This window comes from Mytilus galloprovincialis, chromosome 1 (assembly GCF_965363235.1).
Source record: "Mytilus galloprovincialis chromosome 1, xbMytGall1.hap1.1, whole genome shotgun sequence".
In the NCBI taxonomy this organism is placed as follows: domain Eukaryota; kingdom Metazoa; phylum Mollusca; class Bivalvia; order Mytilida; family Mytilidae; genus Mytilus; species Mytilus galloprovincialis.
In genome coordinates this window covers 35,695,780-35,714,111 of record NC_134838.1, presented here as the reverse complement: position 1 = coordinate 35,714,111, position 18,332 = coordinate 35,695,780, and the positions used below count along the sequence as shown (strand labels likewise).

The following is an 18,332-nucleotide window of genomic DNA, read 5'->3' as shown; positions in this document are numbered from 1 at the left end:
CACTGAACTGCTCCTGACTTTGGACAGGTACATACAGAATATGGCTGTGTTGAAATGTTTGAAGAACAACCCTCAATATAAGTACAAAATTTAACAAGAGTGCACACGTTGAAGTGTACCGTTAAGTCATTCCACACATCACATATATTTGACCTCCTGCTTACAGTGTTTGAGAAACGGACTAAATCACGTAACTTTAACCTTGTAGATCACTGATCCATGAAATGAGGTTGAGGTCCGAAAAACCCTGTCTAACGGAAATGAAGACGTCAAAAGGAACTCATACACCAAATATAGTTATCCTATTACTCATGATACGTGAGAACTATGAAATTATGACAGACGAAAACTTCGTAAAATAAGGTATATGTATACAAGATTCGCAGCATTTAGGTATTACCTTCTTAAAGCTTTATACAAGTAGTCTACGCCGCAGCCGCCGCCAAATAGTAATACATGTCTCCCTTGCTGCGACAACTTTGCAAGCGTGACAAAATCAGTTTAAAAGGGTTCAACTTATCGGATCGATATAAAGCAGAAAATAATCAAACAAAAACACAGACCGGACGTCGTAGGGTATTAATATACATCCCTCACTAACAAACAGACACAACTACAGATGTAAGATAATTCCAGCATAGCCCAGTTTTGACCCAAAAGTGATACTACAGAGTGTACATAAAAAAATAGCAATTCTAGTTTGGTATTCCATGATTATTCTGTTAATATTCTCATGTTGTATATATACCGAAATTCTTCTTTGAAACTTTTAGCTTGTGTATTCGGTCAGGGATTGTGTCGGTTTTGTTTATGAGGGGGATCATACATTATACTACGTTTGTGTTAATATTTCTGTATACGTGTATAAGGCAATTATGTCCAGCTTTAACGTTGAGTGTATATTGTATATCGTCTGCGTTAAAATTTCTAGTACTGCAGACGGTATACAAATCTGAATTTGCATTTTCCTGTTTTAAGAATTCATGATGAACTTCCATTTGGAAACTTTTCAATTCGTGTAGAATCTACAGAACAAATGTATTGCGTTTCATCATCCTCTATAAATTTGAATTCGCCTCCAAAACTGTTGAAATTCTTATATAGGTCCTCGTATTTGTTAATAGCTTTGAATTATTCGAAACACTAAAGATTTTCTTATCCAACGCATTATATATAACCTTAGTCGTATTTGGCACAACATTTTAGAATTTTGGGTCATAGATGCTTTTCAACTTTGTACTTGTTTGTCTTTCTATTTTTATCCGAGCGTCACTGATGAGTCTTATGTAGACGAAACGCGCGACTTGCGTATTAAAATTAAAAGCCTGGTACCTTTGATAACGATTTGACATGCTTCTTTTATGCCGGTACATATTGCCTTTTACTTCCATTCCACATTAAATTAAAATCATGTCCGTCACGAAACCGTAAGAAGAGAAAATGTCTTGTATTCAACTTTTCTATTCAAAGTCATGATATTGATTTACATAGATATCAGGATTATAACTTGGAATGCAAGACGCACATTTCGCCTTCATAAGACTTAGTAAAGGGATCATGAATTTAAGAGTAAAATGGTGCCAATTTCAGCCAAGGTAATCTATGACTTGGGGAAAGGGGGGGGGGGGGGTAGAAAAAACCTAAGTGTTTCGAATGATTGCAATATTTTGTAAGCAGAAATTGAATGAAAATATATCAATAATATTTTACGTCATGTGCTGACTTCTTATCTGGTAAAGTACTATCGTCCACCAGCATTGGCTTCGATCCAGTGGTTGTAAAATATCACGAAAGCAATTGATAGGCGATATTCTCGATCCACTCCCTAAATAAAATCCCATCAGGCTTTACCGAGGTAATTCAAGGAATGAACATATAGTTTAACATTTAAATTCAATTGGAACAGTAAAGGGTGTTTTTTCTTCTTCTTCTTCTTCTTCTTCAAAAATAGATATTCTTAAATGAATCATTAATGAAAAAACGAGTAACAAAGTGTATAAAAATAGTTGTTTTATATTAAATTTCGATGAAAGTGATACTAATTTGAAGTGGAAAATGTAAAAAAGCGTTAAATTTCTTTAAACATAACTCTTGTTTCAATTTTAAAATAAACGGATGAAATTGTATGTCGCGAAGTTTCAAAAAACATCTTCCTTTTAGAAATATCTTCCTGTTAATACTCGCATTGTGGTGATATTGACCATACATTAGTATCCATGAATGATTTCAGCTCAATGGCACAGAGATACAGTTGCGAATAACTTGGATCAGTTTAAAATTTAAAGATATATGTAGTAACACATATCTTGTTATGTCTTCAAACAAAGTTGTGTTGCTATTAAGTCTGAAGATGCATGTATTATATCTCGATAGAACAGGTTCTAGTCTTAAAACAGTGTTGGTCATTTTTATTGCACTTTGTCATACGCGACTTATTTAAATAGGACTGGATTAATACCTTTGCTTCTGGACTAAGTCTGCGAGGGTCTCATCAGCTCAGTAGAAGATTATTTGACACTGCCACGGTTTGATTTGTGACAAACATTTCTAAGATTTCCTATTTATCAATGAACTATTAAAAAACTAAGGTTCCAACATTCACAAGCAAAGTTGTTATTGATTGTTTTTGGTTTTTATTTTGAGCAAGTATTTATACGTAAACCAAGAACGCCTCATTCAGACGAGCGGTGAAATTTCCATTAATAAGAAACTTTCGACTTATAAAACGAATCTCGAAATCCTATTTGAATTACATTTTTATGTACATGTAATGTCACGGACTTTTTTCCAACTATAATAGTTTTAAGACGCTTTGTGGGCAGCTTTTCAGTTTGAGATTTATATTAACTTTTTCTTTGTGATTATAAAGAGGAATTCACTTTTGTCATAGCTTCACAATTGCAACGTTTACAACGTGTACAATGTCGAAAAATACAAAACGATTCGTACTAGTAAGCTTTAGAAACTGAACGGTGGTTCGCTGTAAGATCAGATTTTACTATGAGATTTCAGTTGAATATACCTTTTAAAGATGGCCTCATGATATTAACAATCAACACAAAAAAATAAAATAATGAACTTTTTTCATTCATTTAAAGAATAAAACAATTTAAAAAAATAACAAAGAAAGTTGTCCGTAGGTAAACTTTTTCATTCATTAAAAGAATAAAACAATACAATTTTAAAAATTTACAAAGTAAGTTGTCCGTATTTGAACAATATGTTTGCTTTTAATACAGTTTGTGTTTCTTGTTTTGGCTGTAAACAATTATCAAAGCAACAATGACAAGATTGAGTGATCCACTGGTAATGTAATTGATAAGAACTGCAACATCAGCTGTTTGTAAGGCTGTTGTAACCACACGAGCTAAATATATAAAAAGTAAAATAATACATATTTTGGGGGTGTAAAAAGTATGAAAATGTAAACAAAACTATGTTTGCTTCAAAACATTATGAAAATGTATCAAAATTATTTGCAGAAACTATTTTTTTACCTATGACCCTCTTATGGGTGTGATTTTTGCTGCTTAATAAAGAATATTTAAACAAGAGTGCACACGCTGAAATGTCTCGCTTTCTTTACTAACCATTGATATTATGTCGATAGTCCTACATATCAAGCTTACTTCAACTTTAAAATAAACATACATGTATCACGATTCAAGAAAATGAAATCAAGGTCATATAAATTAAACAAGAAATTAATGTACACCTAATAATAATCATTCAATACACTAAATATAGTTGACCTATTGATCATAGTTTCTTAGAAACAGATTTAACCAAGAAAACCAAACATTGACCAATGAACCATGGAAATGAGATCAAGGTCAGATGAACTATGTCAGGCAGACGTCATGTACACTTTACAATCAATCTATGCATTAAAAATAGTTACATAATGATTACAGTATTTAAGAAACAAACTTAACCATGAAAATTAAACATTGACAAATGAACCACCAAAATGAGGTCAAGGACGTCAGATGATAGCTGCCGGACATACATATACAGCTTACAATCCTTCCATATAACAAATATAGTTGAACTATTGCGTATAGTTTAAGACAAACAGACCAAAACACAAAAAACTTAACACTAAGAAATGAACCGTGAAAACGAGGCCATGGTCAAATAATACTTGCAAGACTGACATATACATCATAAAATATGTCCATACACCAAATATAGTTGACCTATTGCATATAGTGTTGGAAAAAATACCAAAATTCAAAAACTTGAACTTTTACTACTGAACCATGAAAATGACATCAAGGTCAGATGACACCTGTCCGTTGAACATGAACACCTTACAATCATTCCATAAACCAAATATAGTTGACCTATTGCATTCAGTATAAGAAAAACAGACCAAAACACAAAAAATCAACTTTAGCCACTGAATCAAGAAAATGAGGTCAAGGTCAGATGACACCTGTCAGTTGGACATGTACACCTTACAATCCTTCTATACACCAAATATACTAGAACTATTGCTTATAATATCTGAGATATGAACTTGACCACAAACACTTAACCTTGTTTCCTGATCCATGAATTGAGGTAATGGTCAAGTGAAAACTGTGTTACGGCCATGTAGACCTTGAAAATTACGCAAATACAAAATATAGTTATACTATAATTACTCATAATAAGAGAGAAATTAACACTACAAAAAATCTTAACTCTTTTAAAGTAGTCACTGAACAATGAAAATGAGGTCAAGGACAATGGACATGTGACATACAGAAACTTCGTAATATAAGACATTTATATACAAATTATGAAGCATCCAGGTCTTCCACCTTTTAAAAGATAAACTACCTAATTTTGGTTACGAATGAAATTATAAAACACATGTGATTTTTTTTAATAATGTACAAAACCTCTATATACAAGCACAGATAAACATTTGGACTTTATGGGTACATGTGAAGATGTAGACAAATCTATATACGTATAACATTTAGAATTTCCACTTTTTTTCTGAAAAACAATTAAGAATATCAATTTGTGTCATCTTTAAAATCTACGTGAGTTATGCAAAGTTCCTTGTATAATATCATATATACAATAAACAGGAGTGCACTCGCTGAAATGTCCCGCCGTTTACTAATCATTGATATTATATTGATAGTCCTAAAAATAAAGCTTTACAACTGTCACATAAACTTAACATTTACCAAGAAAACTAAACATTGACCGATGAACCATGAAAATGAGGTCAAGGTCAGATGAACCATGCCAGACAGGCATGTACAGCTAACAATTCTTCCATACAACAAATATAGTTGACATATTGCTTATAGTTTAAGAGAAACAGATAAAAACACGAAAACGTAACACTGAGCAATGAACCGTGAAAATGAGGTCAAGGTCAAATAAAACCTGCGCGACTGACATATAGATCATAAAATATTTATATACAGGACACCAAATAAAGTTGACCTATTGCATATAGAATTAGAAAAAAAAGACCAGAACTCAAAAACTTAATTTTGACCACTGAACCTTGAAAATGAGGTCAAGGTCAGATGACACCTGCCAGCTAGACATGTACACCTTACAATCATTCCTTGCACCAAATATAGTAGACCTATTGCATGCGGTATAAGAAAAACATATCATAACTATAACTACTGAACCATGAAAATGAGGTCAAGGTCAGATGACACCTGCCAGTTGGACATATACACCTTACAGTCCTTCCATACACCGAATATACTAGACCTATTGCTTATATATCTGAGATATGCACTTGGCAACCAAAACTTAACCGTGTTCACTGATCCATGAAATGAAGTCAAGGTCAAGTGAAAACTGTCTGACGGGCATGATGACCTTGCAAGGTACGCACATACCAAATATAGTTATCTATTACTTATAATAAGAGAGAATTTAACATTACAAAAAAAATCTCAACTTTTTTTTCAAGTAGTCACTGAACCATGAAAATGAGGTCAAGGACATTGGACATGTGACTGACGGAAACTTCGTTACATGAGGCATCCATATACAAAGTATGAAGCATCCAGGTATTCCACCTTCTAAAATAAAAAGCTTTTAAGAAGTTAGCTAACGCCGCCTACGCCGCCGGATCACTATCCCTATGTGGATCTTTCTTCGACAAAAGTCGTAGGCTCGACAAAAAGTATATAGGATGGCTGTGTGTGAGGCTCATTGTCAATTCCAAGATAACAAAAAAGGAACTGCATTTTTATTGTTTTCTAGTTTTCAGGTCGATAGTATACACATAAATAATATTTTTCTTTGCTAACTTTGATTGTTGGAAAACTTTAACATACTGCTTTATTTATGCGTGTATAACTTGTACTTTTAATTAATCCCTATCTATATTTAACCTATTTTGACGACCCTCGAGCCGATTAGCGTCGGCTAAATGAATTCATCCTCTTGAAAAGAGATTATTTATTTACTTAACATACAAAACGAAGGTCAAATCCCTCAACCAGCGTTTGATGTGTCTTTCGGTTTCATTTACTTTTAATTTGTTTAGCTTCTCACCTATGCATCCGTATGCTGCTAAGGAGTATGTAGTAAGACTAACATGTCCCGAGTCTTTCTTTTCCCATAAGGTTTTGATCTGGGCTGCCTTACTAAATACAGATAACGGTGTTACCAAATTCTGAAACAATTGAATAAAAGCAAGGTTTACTTGTGAATAAGTCTATTTTCTAAAATTTAATTCCATCTTTAGTGGTAAGTTTTCTTCGTGCTAAATTTTATTTTATACATACCAAAATACTGAAAAATATATGCAAACATTGACCAAAATTACTGCCTGAACTACGTACTGGTATGTTGCATACCTATTCATATTATTCAAGGGAGTTACAGAAAAAAAGACACAGAATGCCGCCAAACACAGTCGGAAACAAACTGACAACACCTTGGCAAATTACGAAAACTAACAAAAATACCTTATTTATTCACAGGACATCATCTATATCTAGAAATCTAAAGTTAAAGTATGATGCTTTCTTCTTTCATTTTTCATAAGAAGCAGCAGTATGCAGTATGCATGCCTCTTATGAATAAAGGAACAAGTCAGCAAAAACATGGGCACAGTTGGTTTCCATAGGAATGCAGATTGTTTGTTGAAAAAATTCTTTACGTCCTCAAAATGTAACAAATATTTGACCAATTAAAAAGTCAAACATCTTGGCAATATCGGTTCCAGAGAATTTTTGTTTGAATCCGTGCGTTCTTCATTTTTTTTTTTTTTTTTTTTTTTTTTTTTTTTTTTGCGGGGGGTGGGCGGTAGTATGATTTAATCCTCACTTAAACAAGATATTTGTATTGACGTTGGTCATAATCTTTTCTGTGTATATGTCAGAAGTGGTGGATCCTTGTATATAGGGTAGAATATATAAATTTCTAAAAACTATTGCAAGCTAAAAGAGACTTAGTTTGATTTTCCCCTCACGGATCTTTTATCTTTTATATTTTCAGATCGGAATTACCCCGCCCCTAGTGCAGATAGTTTCATACTGGCTTTTATGGCTAATAAAATGTATGTTAATAGTTTGGAAAGAGGTTTCGTGGAGCACTTCGTCGACTCAACAATATAACGTTGTTTATAATAACACTTAGAACTATAATATTCATTACAGTGGAGGACGATCAATTTCTAAATCTTTGGTTGAAATTCCAAGGGAAAATAGAACAGGCCTATGATTATTCAGGATTTCCTCTGTTGTAAGTGTCGTGGGGATATATGCTGAGTTTCCAAGGGAATATGTCAATGCCAAATTCTTTTATCAAGATGTGTGATGTAATTTGCGTTTTTAATTTCATGTATGAGATAACAGTAACATCTTCTTTTCCTAAATTATCGTGGTACGATGTCAGATTCAATTTTCCAAAATTTAGCAATGTCTATGAGGATGAACTACGCATTTTGTTGTTGGGGTAGTTTTTTTTTTTTTTTTTTTTTTTTTTTTTTTTGTTAGTTTGCTTTTAAGTAGGCTTAATCTATCTCTTTTTAAAGTGCTTTGTAATTATTCCAAGAATGTAAGTGGGTTTTTTTTTTTCATTTACGGATTGTTTATGCGTTGTCCATTGCAAACAATTTCAATATTCTATTTTCTTCATTCGAACTTCGATATGCAGTAGATACAAAATGTAATTAATCAACTACACATATACATGATGATGAGGGATGACCATTTGATTGATTTTCACCACGATTTGAATTGATTTGCATTTACCTGTAGTATTCCAGATATGTCAGAAACGGCTTATTTTAAAACATTTTGCTACCAGATATTGTTTTATACAATTTATTAACTTATTAAAAAGAGTGTGTGCACTGCATGGGTAAATAAAAATAGAGTACGTATTTATATTTTTTTCATACATATGGTTTTAAAATAATTTTTAAACTAAAGTGAAAACTATGTTTATTCAGTATCAATGTGTGTTTTAAGACCCTGTTCAGTCAAAAGTTAACGAATACCAGTATTTAATATGGAAAAAAAAAGTTCCAACGTTAACAGGTTGCTCATTAATTAAATTTAAATATTATTGTGACATTCAAAATCTCATAAACATATTTATAATCTCTATTTTTCATTTGAATATTTATTTTGAAATCAATAACTCAAAAATATATATGATAACATTAAAAACAGACAATAATTGCTACAAACTTATGTAATATGATGCAACTAAGCAGATGTAACATACATGCACGTGTGGTTACAAAAACATATCATAGTTAAGTTAATGATTAATTGCTTTCATTATATTTTGTCATTTTTCTTTTACCTTATAGTAAGTTTAAAATTATTTGGATCTATGTTTCTCTGTATAATATTACGGGACTCAAAACAAGAGTAAATCTTCGCTATATATACGTCCATATCCTGGATCCTTTCACGTTACCCGGACCCGATTAATTCGATATATCGTTTGAAAAAAAAAATCATGTATGTTATCATTTATGTTGTAAAGCTTCAGTACTGGTTTCTCCAGTAGGAATTAAATATAAAGAGTATGGGGAAAGACTGGTCTTGCTGGGTGTACCCCGCCTTTTTCAACGATTATGTGGTACCTGCACAATGGCATTTTGAAATATCAGCTAAAAAGTTTTATTTTTGTCGAGCGACCGATATATTCTATGATAAGTTGATAACCCTGTAAAAAAATCCAAACGTATTGTTGGTAAAGAACATTAAACCAGATAATGTTTGTTCTCAAAACCATTTAAATGTTCTGGTCCTGGATATGTCTGACAGTTACTCGTATGCAGGCGGACAATACGGTACCACTATAAATGCATTGCGCACTTTCAGACTGTGTAATTTTACTTTCACATGAAGTTTTCATAGCATTATTACACGTAATTGGTATTGTTTAAACACTGAACTTACTATAGATGCGTTCACAATGAAGTTGGGAAAAATTCTGAAAGCAATGCAGTTATATACAGCAAAATATCTGTTATGTGTTCAGGATTGGTCTTTCTTTTGAATATTTTTTCCTACTGAAAACTTTATAAACCTCTTCATATAAAAATGATTGCCAATGAGACTGCTACATCCCGATTTCAAATAACGTGGCAACTATTGGTCACGGTACAGCCTTTAAATTATGACTTCTATATCTTTAACTCTGTGACACTCCGTGTGCTGTATTTTTATTAGGTATCATGCATTATGAATGTTTTACAAATGGGACTATCGCTACACTTAATAAAATTCCTTGACCCACTGCATTTGGACATCCCTTTAGGTCAGAAAACATCAGGTTCAGAAAATATCTCATCTTAAGGCAACAGAAAATATCTTAGTATAAGGGCAATAGAAAATAGATTTGCAAAGAAACAACATAATATACTATCGTTGAGACAACAACAACAATTGATTGCCCTTACTCCTCTAACCATTACTAGGCCCTAGGGTTACGTTGTTCCTCGCCTGAAATACAGACCCGTCCCTGAATTATACAGAAAGATAAACTCTTTGTCAAAGGATACACTACAAACCAAATAATTGAATTCAAACTAAATTGGTCGTTATAATGCAAGATAAGCATAATCAGCATAAGATCTGGAAAATAGAAAGAAAAAACCAATAATAATTCATGTACATGGTAAATATGAAATGTAACAATAGAACTTTCACATTAAAATGCGCACTTGTCAGTCTTGTTTTTGCTTTTGTTTGTGTAGGCATCTATCAACAATGTTTCAATACCGAATATTAAATAACAAAACTACTAAAAGAAAATCCAGAGTAAACTGAGGCGAAAGATATACCAAAGGGACATTCAAACTCACAGTCAGAGTAAGTTATTTCTTAAAATATTACAAATCCGTATGATTTGACATTTCTTTCATTTTCTCTATAAAAAGATGTTCACACATACCTTGCAGCACACACACCGTGTACTCTAAGTATGTCATGAGAGGGTAACCAGACGCAAAATGGTATGTCAGCATTATAGAATACCTGCAAATAATTACGTCAACATTATAAAATACCTGTAAATAATTACATAAGCATTATGGAACATATGTAAATAATTAAGTCAGCTTTTTAGAACACATGCAAATACATTGTAATTAAATAAATCTAAAAAAAAAGAATATAATTTATTAATTGTAAACTATCAAAACTTTTGAAACCATGCATCTTTCACTACTTTATGTGTCCAGACCATACCTAATTAACATAAAAACATGTGTGTGGGTGGTGGTTGCCAACTGGTGGTAACCAAACAGCATGCACAATTATTGAGATAAAACATGTTTGTCTCAAGGGGCAAACAATATTAAAGAACCTTTGTGAGCATGCTCACCTACCACACGGCCCCTCATTGTCAGAGGGCACTGAAACAAAAACTCAATAGATCCATAGCTCATACAAAAGCCAACTGATAAAAAAAAAAATAAGTAGATATGCACATCTACATATTTTGTCCTTATTATCTATAAAGTTTCATGAAATTATTTTGTGTGCTTTCAGAGGATTTGCCCAGACAAACAGTTACAGTAGTACATCAAGGTCAAAGTTCTAAGCCCCCAAGGGTTACTGAGGAAACAAAATAGGTAGGCACTTAAAGTTAACCATCGAGAGACGTTAACCACCGAGAGTCGGTTTTTAGACCCGCCCAGTGCACCTAAGCACGCCTACTTTTGAAGCTCTTTAGTATGAAGATAAGAAAAATATACGAAATTACGGAACTGTGTACCCTGTTTTATCCTTGTTGTTGGTGTTTCTTGCGCATGCGCACAAAGCACGGTGATAGTTACGGTTACTGACTCAGGAAACTTGTATATTATATACCTCGGTTTACAGCAATCGTAACTACTCGGCCATTCTCGCTACGCAGTACAATAGCCTCGTATGCACTACGGAGAAATTCTTCTTAAATTGTTGGCCGGAATTGTAGTGATCCGCGACACAAAGAAGTTCTATCCTCCAGGTGGCGCTATAATTTGGTTACATATCACAGTAATCAAGAACTTTAACTCTGCCAAATATTTTGGCGCGAAAGAAGGAGCAAAGTAAATAAGTAATGGTAAAAAATTTGTACCATTCCAGTCGAAAAAATATAAAATTCAATCGGATCGGAAAATTTTCCGGACAGGAGCAAGTTAAATCAGTAGTGGTAAAAAAAATGTACCAGTCCAGTCGAAAAAATATAATTTTGAATCGAATCGGAAAATTTTCCGGACAATGATTCCTCCGCCTAATGCATACGAGGTTATTTCTTCGTGCAACCAGAAAGGCCGAGTTGTTCCGATTGCGGTTTACAGACGTTTAATATACTGGTTCCCTGTTGTGTTCACTTATCGATACACTACGATGGAATTACGGACCAGTTTAACATAAACATGGTAAATAGATAGACAGCTGATAATCATAATTGATTAAGAAATAACCTGGAAGAAGAAATGAGTTAACTATTGATTATAACAGAGACGAGAATGCCATCGTGTTGGTTCTGCTAAAAAAAGCAGGAACATTGGAGTTTATGGTTAGCTGGTTAGATTTTAAATATTTATTGTCTCCAAACTGGGTAAATTTGATATAGTAACAACCGCCCCCCCCCCCTTTTTTTTTTAAATAACTCGAGAACCACACATCGCGCTCGCTTAACAAAGTAACAATAAGAAATAATTATTGTTAGTTTCAAGAATAATTAATCGTCAAAACTTATCCCCTCCCCGACATCAAAGGAAGTTAAATGTATTATCCCAAAATTAGACCAAATTATTATGATATAAGGACGTCTTGACAGGCTATTATTTTATTTTGTTTTGTTGGTGTTTTTTTTTTTGCTTTGACGTCTTCCTCCTGTATGAAAAAAACATAATAGACCCCCCCCTTTTTCCCCATAATATAGCTTTTTAAGAATAAAATTGAGAATGGAAATGGGGAATGTGTCAAAGAGACAACAACCCGCCCAAATAAAAAACAACAGCAGAGGGTCACCAACAGGTCTTCAATGTAGCGAGAAATTCCCGCACCCGGAGGCGTCCTTCAGCTGGCCCCTAAACAAATATATACTAGTCCAGTGATAATGAACGCCATACTAATTTCCAAATTGTACACAAGAAACTAAAATTAAAATAATACAAGACTAACAAAGGCCAGAGGCTCCTGACTTGGGACAGGCGCAAAAATGCGGCGGGGTTAAACATGTTTGTGAGATCTCAACCCTCCCCCTATTCCTCTAAGAAGTCATAATTATTTGGACTACCCCTGAATATATTTCAGACAGACTCTTCTCTTAAAAAATGTAAACATGATTTGAGAGAAATCTTTGGAATAGTTTTTTGAATGATTTAATTATTATATGTCATGTATATAATTAACATAGTTATAAACTGAGACTACTAGTATAACACATAGTGTTATAGTAGTCTCAGCTATAAACTTTCCATTGTATTGACCAATATGACTAACTCGTATGCTCTTTCCCATAAATGTCACAATATCAATATATTACAGTAAAACTGATAGTTTGATGACATTGTTTAAGACTATTGACCTCAGGTCAGCCTAAACTGAGTTTAAAATTGTAATTTATTCATTAAAACAGTTCAAGACATGTACCTTCTGAAATGTGATTGCATCAAAATTAAACCTCAAGCATAACATACTTAGTGTGCAGGAAGTGCCACCAAATAAATACTGATTTGTAAAATTAGATGATGATATTTGTGAAGTCAAAGATATTATAGCTAGTTATAACTGGTTTTAGATATAAATCTGAGTAAACGGTTGATTTATATGTGCTCTTTCATGTTTAGATTATAATTTAAATTTAATCTTTTGAAGTTTTTTTTATAATATTAAGACATTAAAATCACAATTATTTATTTATACACAAAAAATAATTTTTGTCCTTTTTTAGTTGAATGACTGTACACAAACATTATACACACATAATTTTGATAATTCTGTAATGTTTTTTTTCTATAGCCCCAGAATGTGACAAAAGACTTATTAATCCAGATTTACAAAAAATAGAAATAGTTCAGCTACCATAAGACTGCTATGACAAAAATTGTGCAGTTTCCAGAATTTGAGGTAGAGTATAGTTAGGAATAGTTTGATTATGCAGATGCTTAGTTTGCCATAAACAATTATGCCCTTGATACAAAAGCAGAGGAAACAAAAAAGTATGAAAATAGTTGAAAAAAGTAATCATTATTAAGTCATATACTGTAAATAGAAAAAGAGAAAGGCACTGGTTATGATTTGGTATTTTTAATAGCATTATCATTTGTCCATAACTTGGAATATATACTGGATTGAGCTTGACATTTATTTAATATCATTGACACATGGTTGCAAGAAATGAAAGATGGTAATTTAAACCTAGCAATTTTATTAAGATTTAAAAAAAAAGCTTTTGATTTGGTAGAATATGACTTTCTTTGTTTAAAGCTCGACATTTATGGATTTAGTGAGACTACTGTTAGTTTTTGTAAGTCGTACCTGAATAACAAAAGGTATACATTTGTAATGTTGACTCTGAACAACAACATGTAAAATTTGGTGTTCCCCAATGTTCTATACCTTGTCCTCTATTGTTTGTGCTATTTATAAATGACCTTCCCTTATGCATTAAAAATTGTGAAACAGACCTATTTCGTTGTATATGCTGATGACACCACTATTCATAAATAAGGGGGAAACATCTAGAAAATATAAATGATGATGTTCAAGAAGATTTACACAGGGTTGAAGAGTAAAATGAATAACATGTTCATAGATGCAAATGAAACAAAATGTTTGATTACTGGAACAAAGCAGAAACTATTCAGACTTTTCAACCAAACTTGATAATAAATTAATGTATTACAAAATTCTTCATGTGAAAAAATATTAGTTTCAAAATTGACAGCCCACTAAGTAACTGGAGAAATAAAATTGACCAAGGCTGTGCTAATATATCATCCAGAATATACCATCTTTCTTAAATACATTTTTTTTATATCACTGCAAGAAAACATAATACAATGGGTGTTCTGCCCCTAATTGACTACTGTTGTATTATTTGGGATGAATGTAAAAATTGAGGGATAACAAGAATTTTAAAAATCCAAAAAAAGGGCAGCATGATAAATTCTAGATGCAGATCCGTTATCCCTCTTGGTATATAGGAGCACTATATTCTATGTTAACCTCCGACAGTAGGTATAAACAAATACTGTTGATAGACGGTATATAGGAGCACTATATTCCATGTTAACCACTGACGGTAGGTATAGCCAAATACTGTTGATAGACGGTATATAGGAGCACTATATCTTATGTTAACCACCGACGGTAGGTATAGACAAATACTGGTGATAGACGGTATATAGGAGCACTATATTGTATGTTAACCACCGACGGTAGGTATAGACAAATACTGTTGATAGATGGTATATAGGAGCACTATATTGTATGTTAACTACCGACGATAGGTATAGACAAATACTGTTGATAGACGGTATATAGGAGCACTATATTGTATGTTAACCACCGACGGTAGGTATAGACAAATACTGTTGATAGATGGTATATGGGAGCACTATATTTTATGTTAACTACCGACGGTAGGTATAGACAAATACTGTTGATAGACGGTATATAGGAGCACTATATTGTATGTTAACTACCGACAGTAGGTATAGACACATACTGTTGATAGACGGTATATAGGAGCACTATATTGTATGTTAACCACCGACGGTAGGTATAGACAAATACTGTTGATAGACAGTATATGGAAGCACTATATTGTATGTTAACCACCGACGGTAGGTATAGACATATACTGTTGATAGATGGTATATAGGAGCACTATATTGTATGTTAACTACCGACAGTAGGTATAGACAAATGCTGTTGATAGACTGTATATGGGAGCACTATATTTATATTGTAGGTTAATCACCGACGGTAGGTATAGACAAATACTGTTGAAAGACGGTATATATACATTGTAGGAGCACTATATTGTATGTTAACCACCGACGGTAGGTATAGACAAATACTGTTGATAGACGGTATATAGAAGCACTATATTTTATGTTAACTACCGACAGTAGGTATAGACAAATACTGTTGATAGATGGTATATAGGAGCACTATATTGTATGTTAACTACCGACAGTAGGTATAGACAAATACTGTTGATAGACGGTATATGGGAGCACTATATTGTATGTTAACCACCGACGGTAGGTATAGACAAATACTGTTGATAGACGGTATATACATTGTAGGAGCACTATATTGTATGTTAACCACCGACGGTAGGTATAGACAAATACTGTTGATAGACGGTATATAGGAGCACTATACTGTATGTTGACTACCGACAGTAGGTATAGACAAATACTGTTGATAGACGGTATATGGGAGCACTATATTGTATGTTAACCACTGACGGTAGGTATAGCCAAATACTGTTGATAGACGGTTTATAGGAGCACTTTATCTTATGTTAACCACCGACGGTAGGTATAGACAAATACTGGTGATAGACGGTATATAGGAGCAAATACCGACATTAGGTATAGACAGATACTGTTGATAGACGGTATAAAAGAGCACTATATTGTATGTTAACCAGCGACGGTAGGTATAGACAACTACTGTTGATAAACGGTATATAGGAGCACTATATTGTATGTTAACTACCGACAGTAGGTATAGACAAATACTGTTGATAGACGGTATATGGGAGCACTATATTGTATGTTAACCACCGACGGTAGGTATAGACAAATACTGTTGATAGACGGTATATAGGAGCACTATATTGTATGTTAACCAGCGATGGTAGGTATAGACAAATACTATCGATAGACGGTATATAGAAGCACTATATTGTATGTTAACTACCGACAGTAGGTATAGACAAATACTGTTGATAGACGGTTTACGGGAGCACTATATTGTATGTTAACCACCGACGGTAGGTATAGACAAATACTGTTGATAGACGGTATATAGGAGCACTATATTGTATGTTAACCACCGACGGTAGGTATAGACAAATACTGTTGATAGACGGTATATAGGAGGACTTTATTGCATGTTAACCACCGACGGTAGGTATAGACAAATACTGTTGATGGACGGTGCAAAGGAGTACTATATCGTATGTTAACCACTGACGGTAGGTATAGACAAATACTGTTGATAGACGGTATATAGGAGCACTTTATTGCATGTTAACCACCGACGGTAGGTATAGACAAATACTGTTGATAGACGGTATATAGGAGCACTATATTGTATGTTTACCACCGACGGTAGGTATAGACAAATACTGTTGATAGACGGTATATAGGAGCACTTTATTGCATGTTAACCACCGACGGTAGGTATAGACAAATACTGTTGATGGACGGTGCAAAGGAGTACTATATCGTATGTTAACCACTGACGGTAGGTATAGACAAATACTGTTGATAGACGGTATATAGGAGCACTTTATTGCATGTTAACCACCGACGGTAGGTATAGACAAATACTGTTGATGGACGGTGCAAAGGAGTACTATATCGTATGTTAACCACTGACGGTAGGTATAGACAAATACTGTTGATAGACGGTATATAGGAGCACTTTATTGCATGTTAACCACCGACGGTAGGTATAGACAAATACTGTTGATGGACGGTGCAAAGGAGTACTATATCGTATGTTAACCACTGACGGTAGGTATAGACAAATACTGTTGATAGACGGTATATAGGAGGACTGTATTGTATGTTAACCACCGACGGTAGGTATAGACAAATACTGTTGATATACGGTATATAGGAGTATTGTATTTTATGTCAAACATCGACGATAGGTATGGACAAAATCCGACAAATACTGTATACAGACAGTGTATAGAAGTACTGTATTGTATGGTAAACACTGACGGTTGGTATGGACAATTTCTGTATTATGCATCAATTGTAAATAAAAGTATCATGTGAGTGACACAGGCTCATTGAAGCCTCTAGTTTTGATATTATTAATGTGGAGATCTGGTCTAATTTATCATTTTCTCTATTACATGCATGATAACTGCAACAATTGAATTGAAATAAAAGTGATAATATTTCTGTTGTAGGTTATCAAGATTTGGTGTTTCCATACAAGTGACAAAGATTGAACAACAAAAACATCTCAAACTTTACAGGACAGAGTAGACTTTTTTCACTGTGCTTAGTTTTGTCTTTATGTCTAAATTATGATACCTTTAAAAAAACCAATAAAATATGGAATAACATTTATTTCTATCTTATAAAGTGGAGTGAAGAATAAGGGGTCATTGAAAACATAAGAATATATTGCTATCATATATGCAGATCAGCAGCCCATACATTTGCTATAGCACATAAATATGGGACCAATAATTTCAAGTTGCCTTTTAAAAAAGACCTTATTAATGTTATGCGAGATACCACCAAAGACCACTAGGTGTTGATCAAATGATATTGTAAATAAGAGGGTTGTCCAAAATATTTCCAACAGCTGTTTGATATACACTACCTTAATCAAACCACAATGGTAAAAAAACAGTTTTAGTTAGCCTTAAAAGAAGCAAATATAATTTAGAAAAAGTGCAAGCTGTTGATAAAAACTACAAATAACTGCCAGTCCTAAATGTGGGTGGAGATTACCATTTAGCACAAATGAGTTTCTGGACTAAAGAAAGTAATTTCGGCACAAACCGATTATACCCTTTCAAAAACTATGTGTAGTCCCTTTTATAAAAGTGGCAGATTATCTTTCTATCTAGAGTATCTATGACAACTAACTGCTGATCCTAGTGACGTTAGTCTTTGGTTTTTG

The 18,332-nt window shown here is 33.4% G+C and overlaps 1 protein-coding gene and 1 long non-coding RNA gene across 3 annotated transcripts in view; one reads left to right on the top strand and one right to left on the bottom strand.

The window, feature by feature from the left end:
• Window positions 1–3,066: 3,066 nt before the first annotated feature.
• LOC143072899 (solute carrier family 66 member 3-like) overlaps window positions 3,067–18,332 on the bottom strand; it is a 35,116-nt gene continuing 19,850 nt past the window's right edge. The window contains exons 2-6 of the mRNA XM_076248051.1: window positions 10,396–10,478; window positions 10,004–10,076; window positions 9,399–9,465; window positions 6,529–6,649; window positions 3,067–3,367 (exon numbers count right to left, since the gene is read on the bottom strand). Coding sequence (XP_076104166.1) covers window positions 3,231–3,367; window positions 6,529–6,649; window positions 9,399–9,465; window positions 10,004–10,076; window positions 10,396–10,478 — 481 coding nt within the window. The 3' untranslated portion in view covers window positions 3,067–3,230. The remainder of the gene's footprint in view (window positions 3,368–6,528; window positions 6,650–9,398; window positions 9,466–10,003; window positions 10,077–10,395; window positions 10,479–18,332) is intronic.
• LOC143072797 (uncharacterized) lies at window positions 11,790–17,766 on the top strand. Of its 2 annotated transcripts, none has more exons than XR_012977315.1 (3): window positions 11,790–12,009; window positions 13,461–13,568; window positions 17,608–17,766. It is a non-coding gene; the product is annotated as an uncharacterized LOC143072797 (long non-coding RNA). The 2 variants fall into 2 exon arrangements; XR_012977316.1 differs by having other exon boundaries at window positions 11,790–12,017.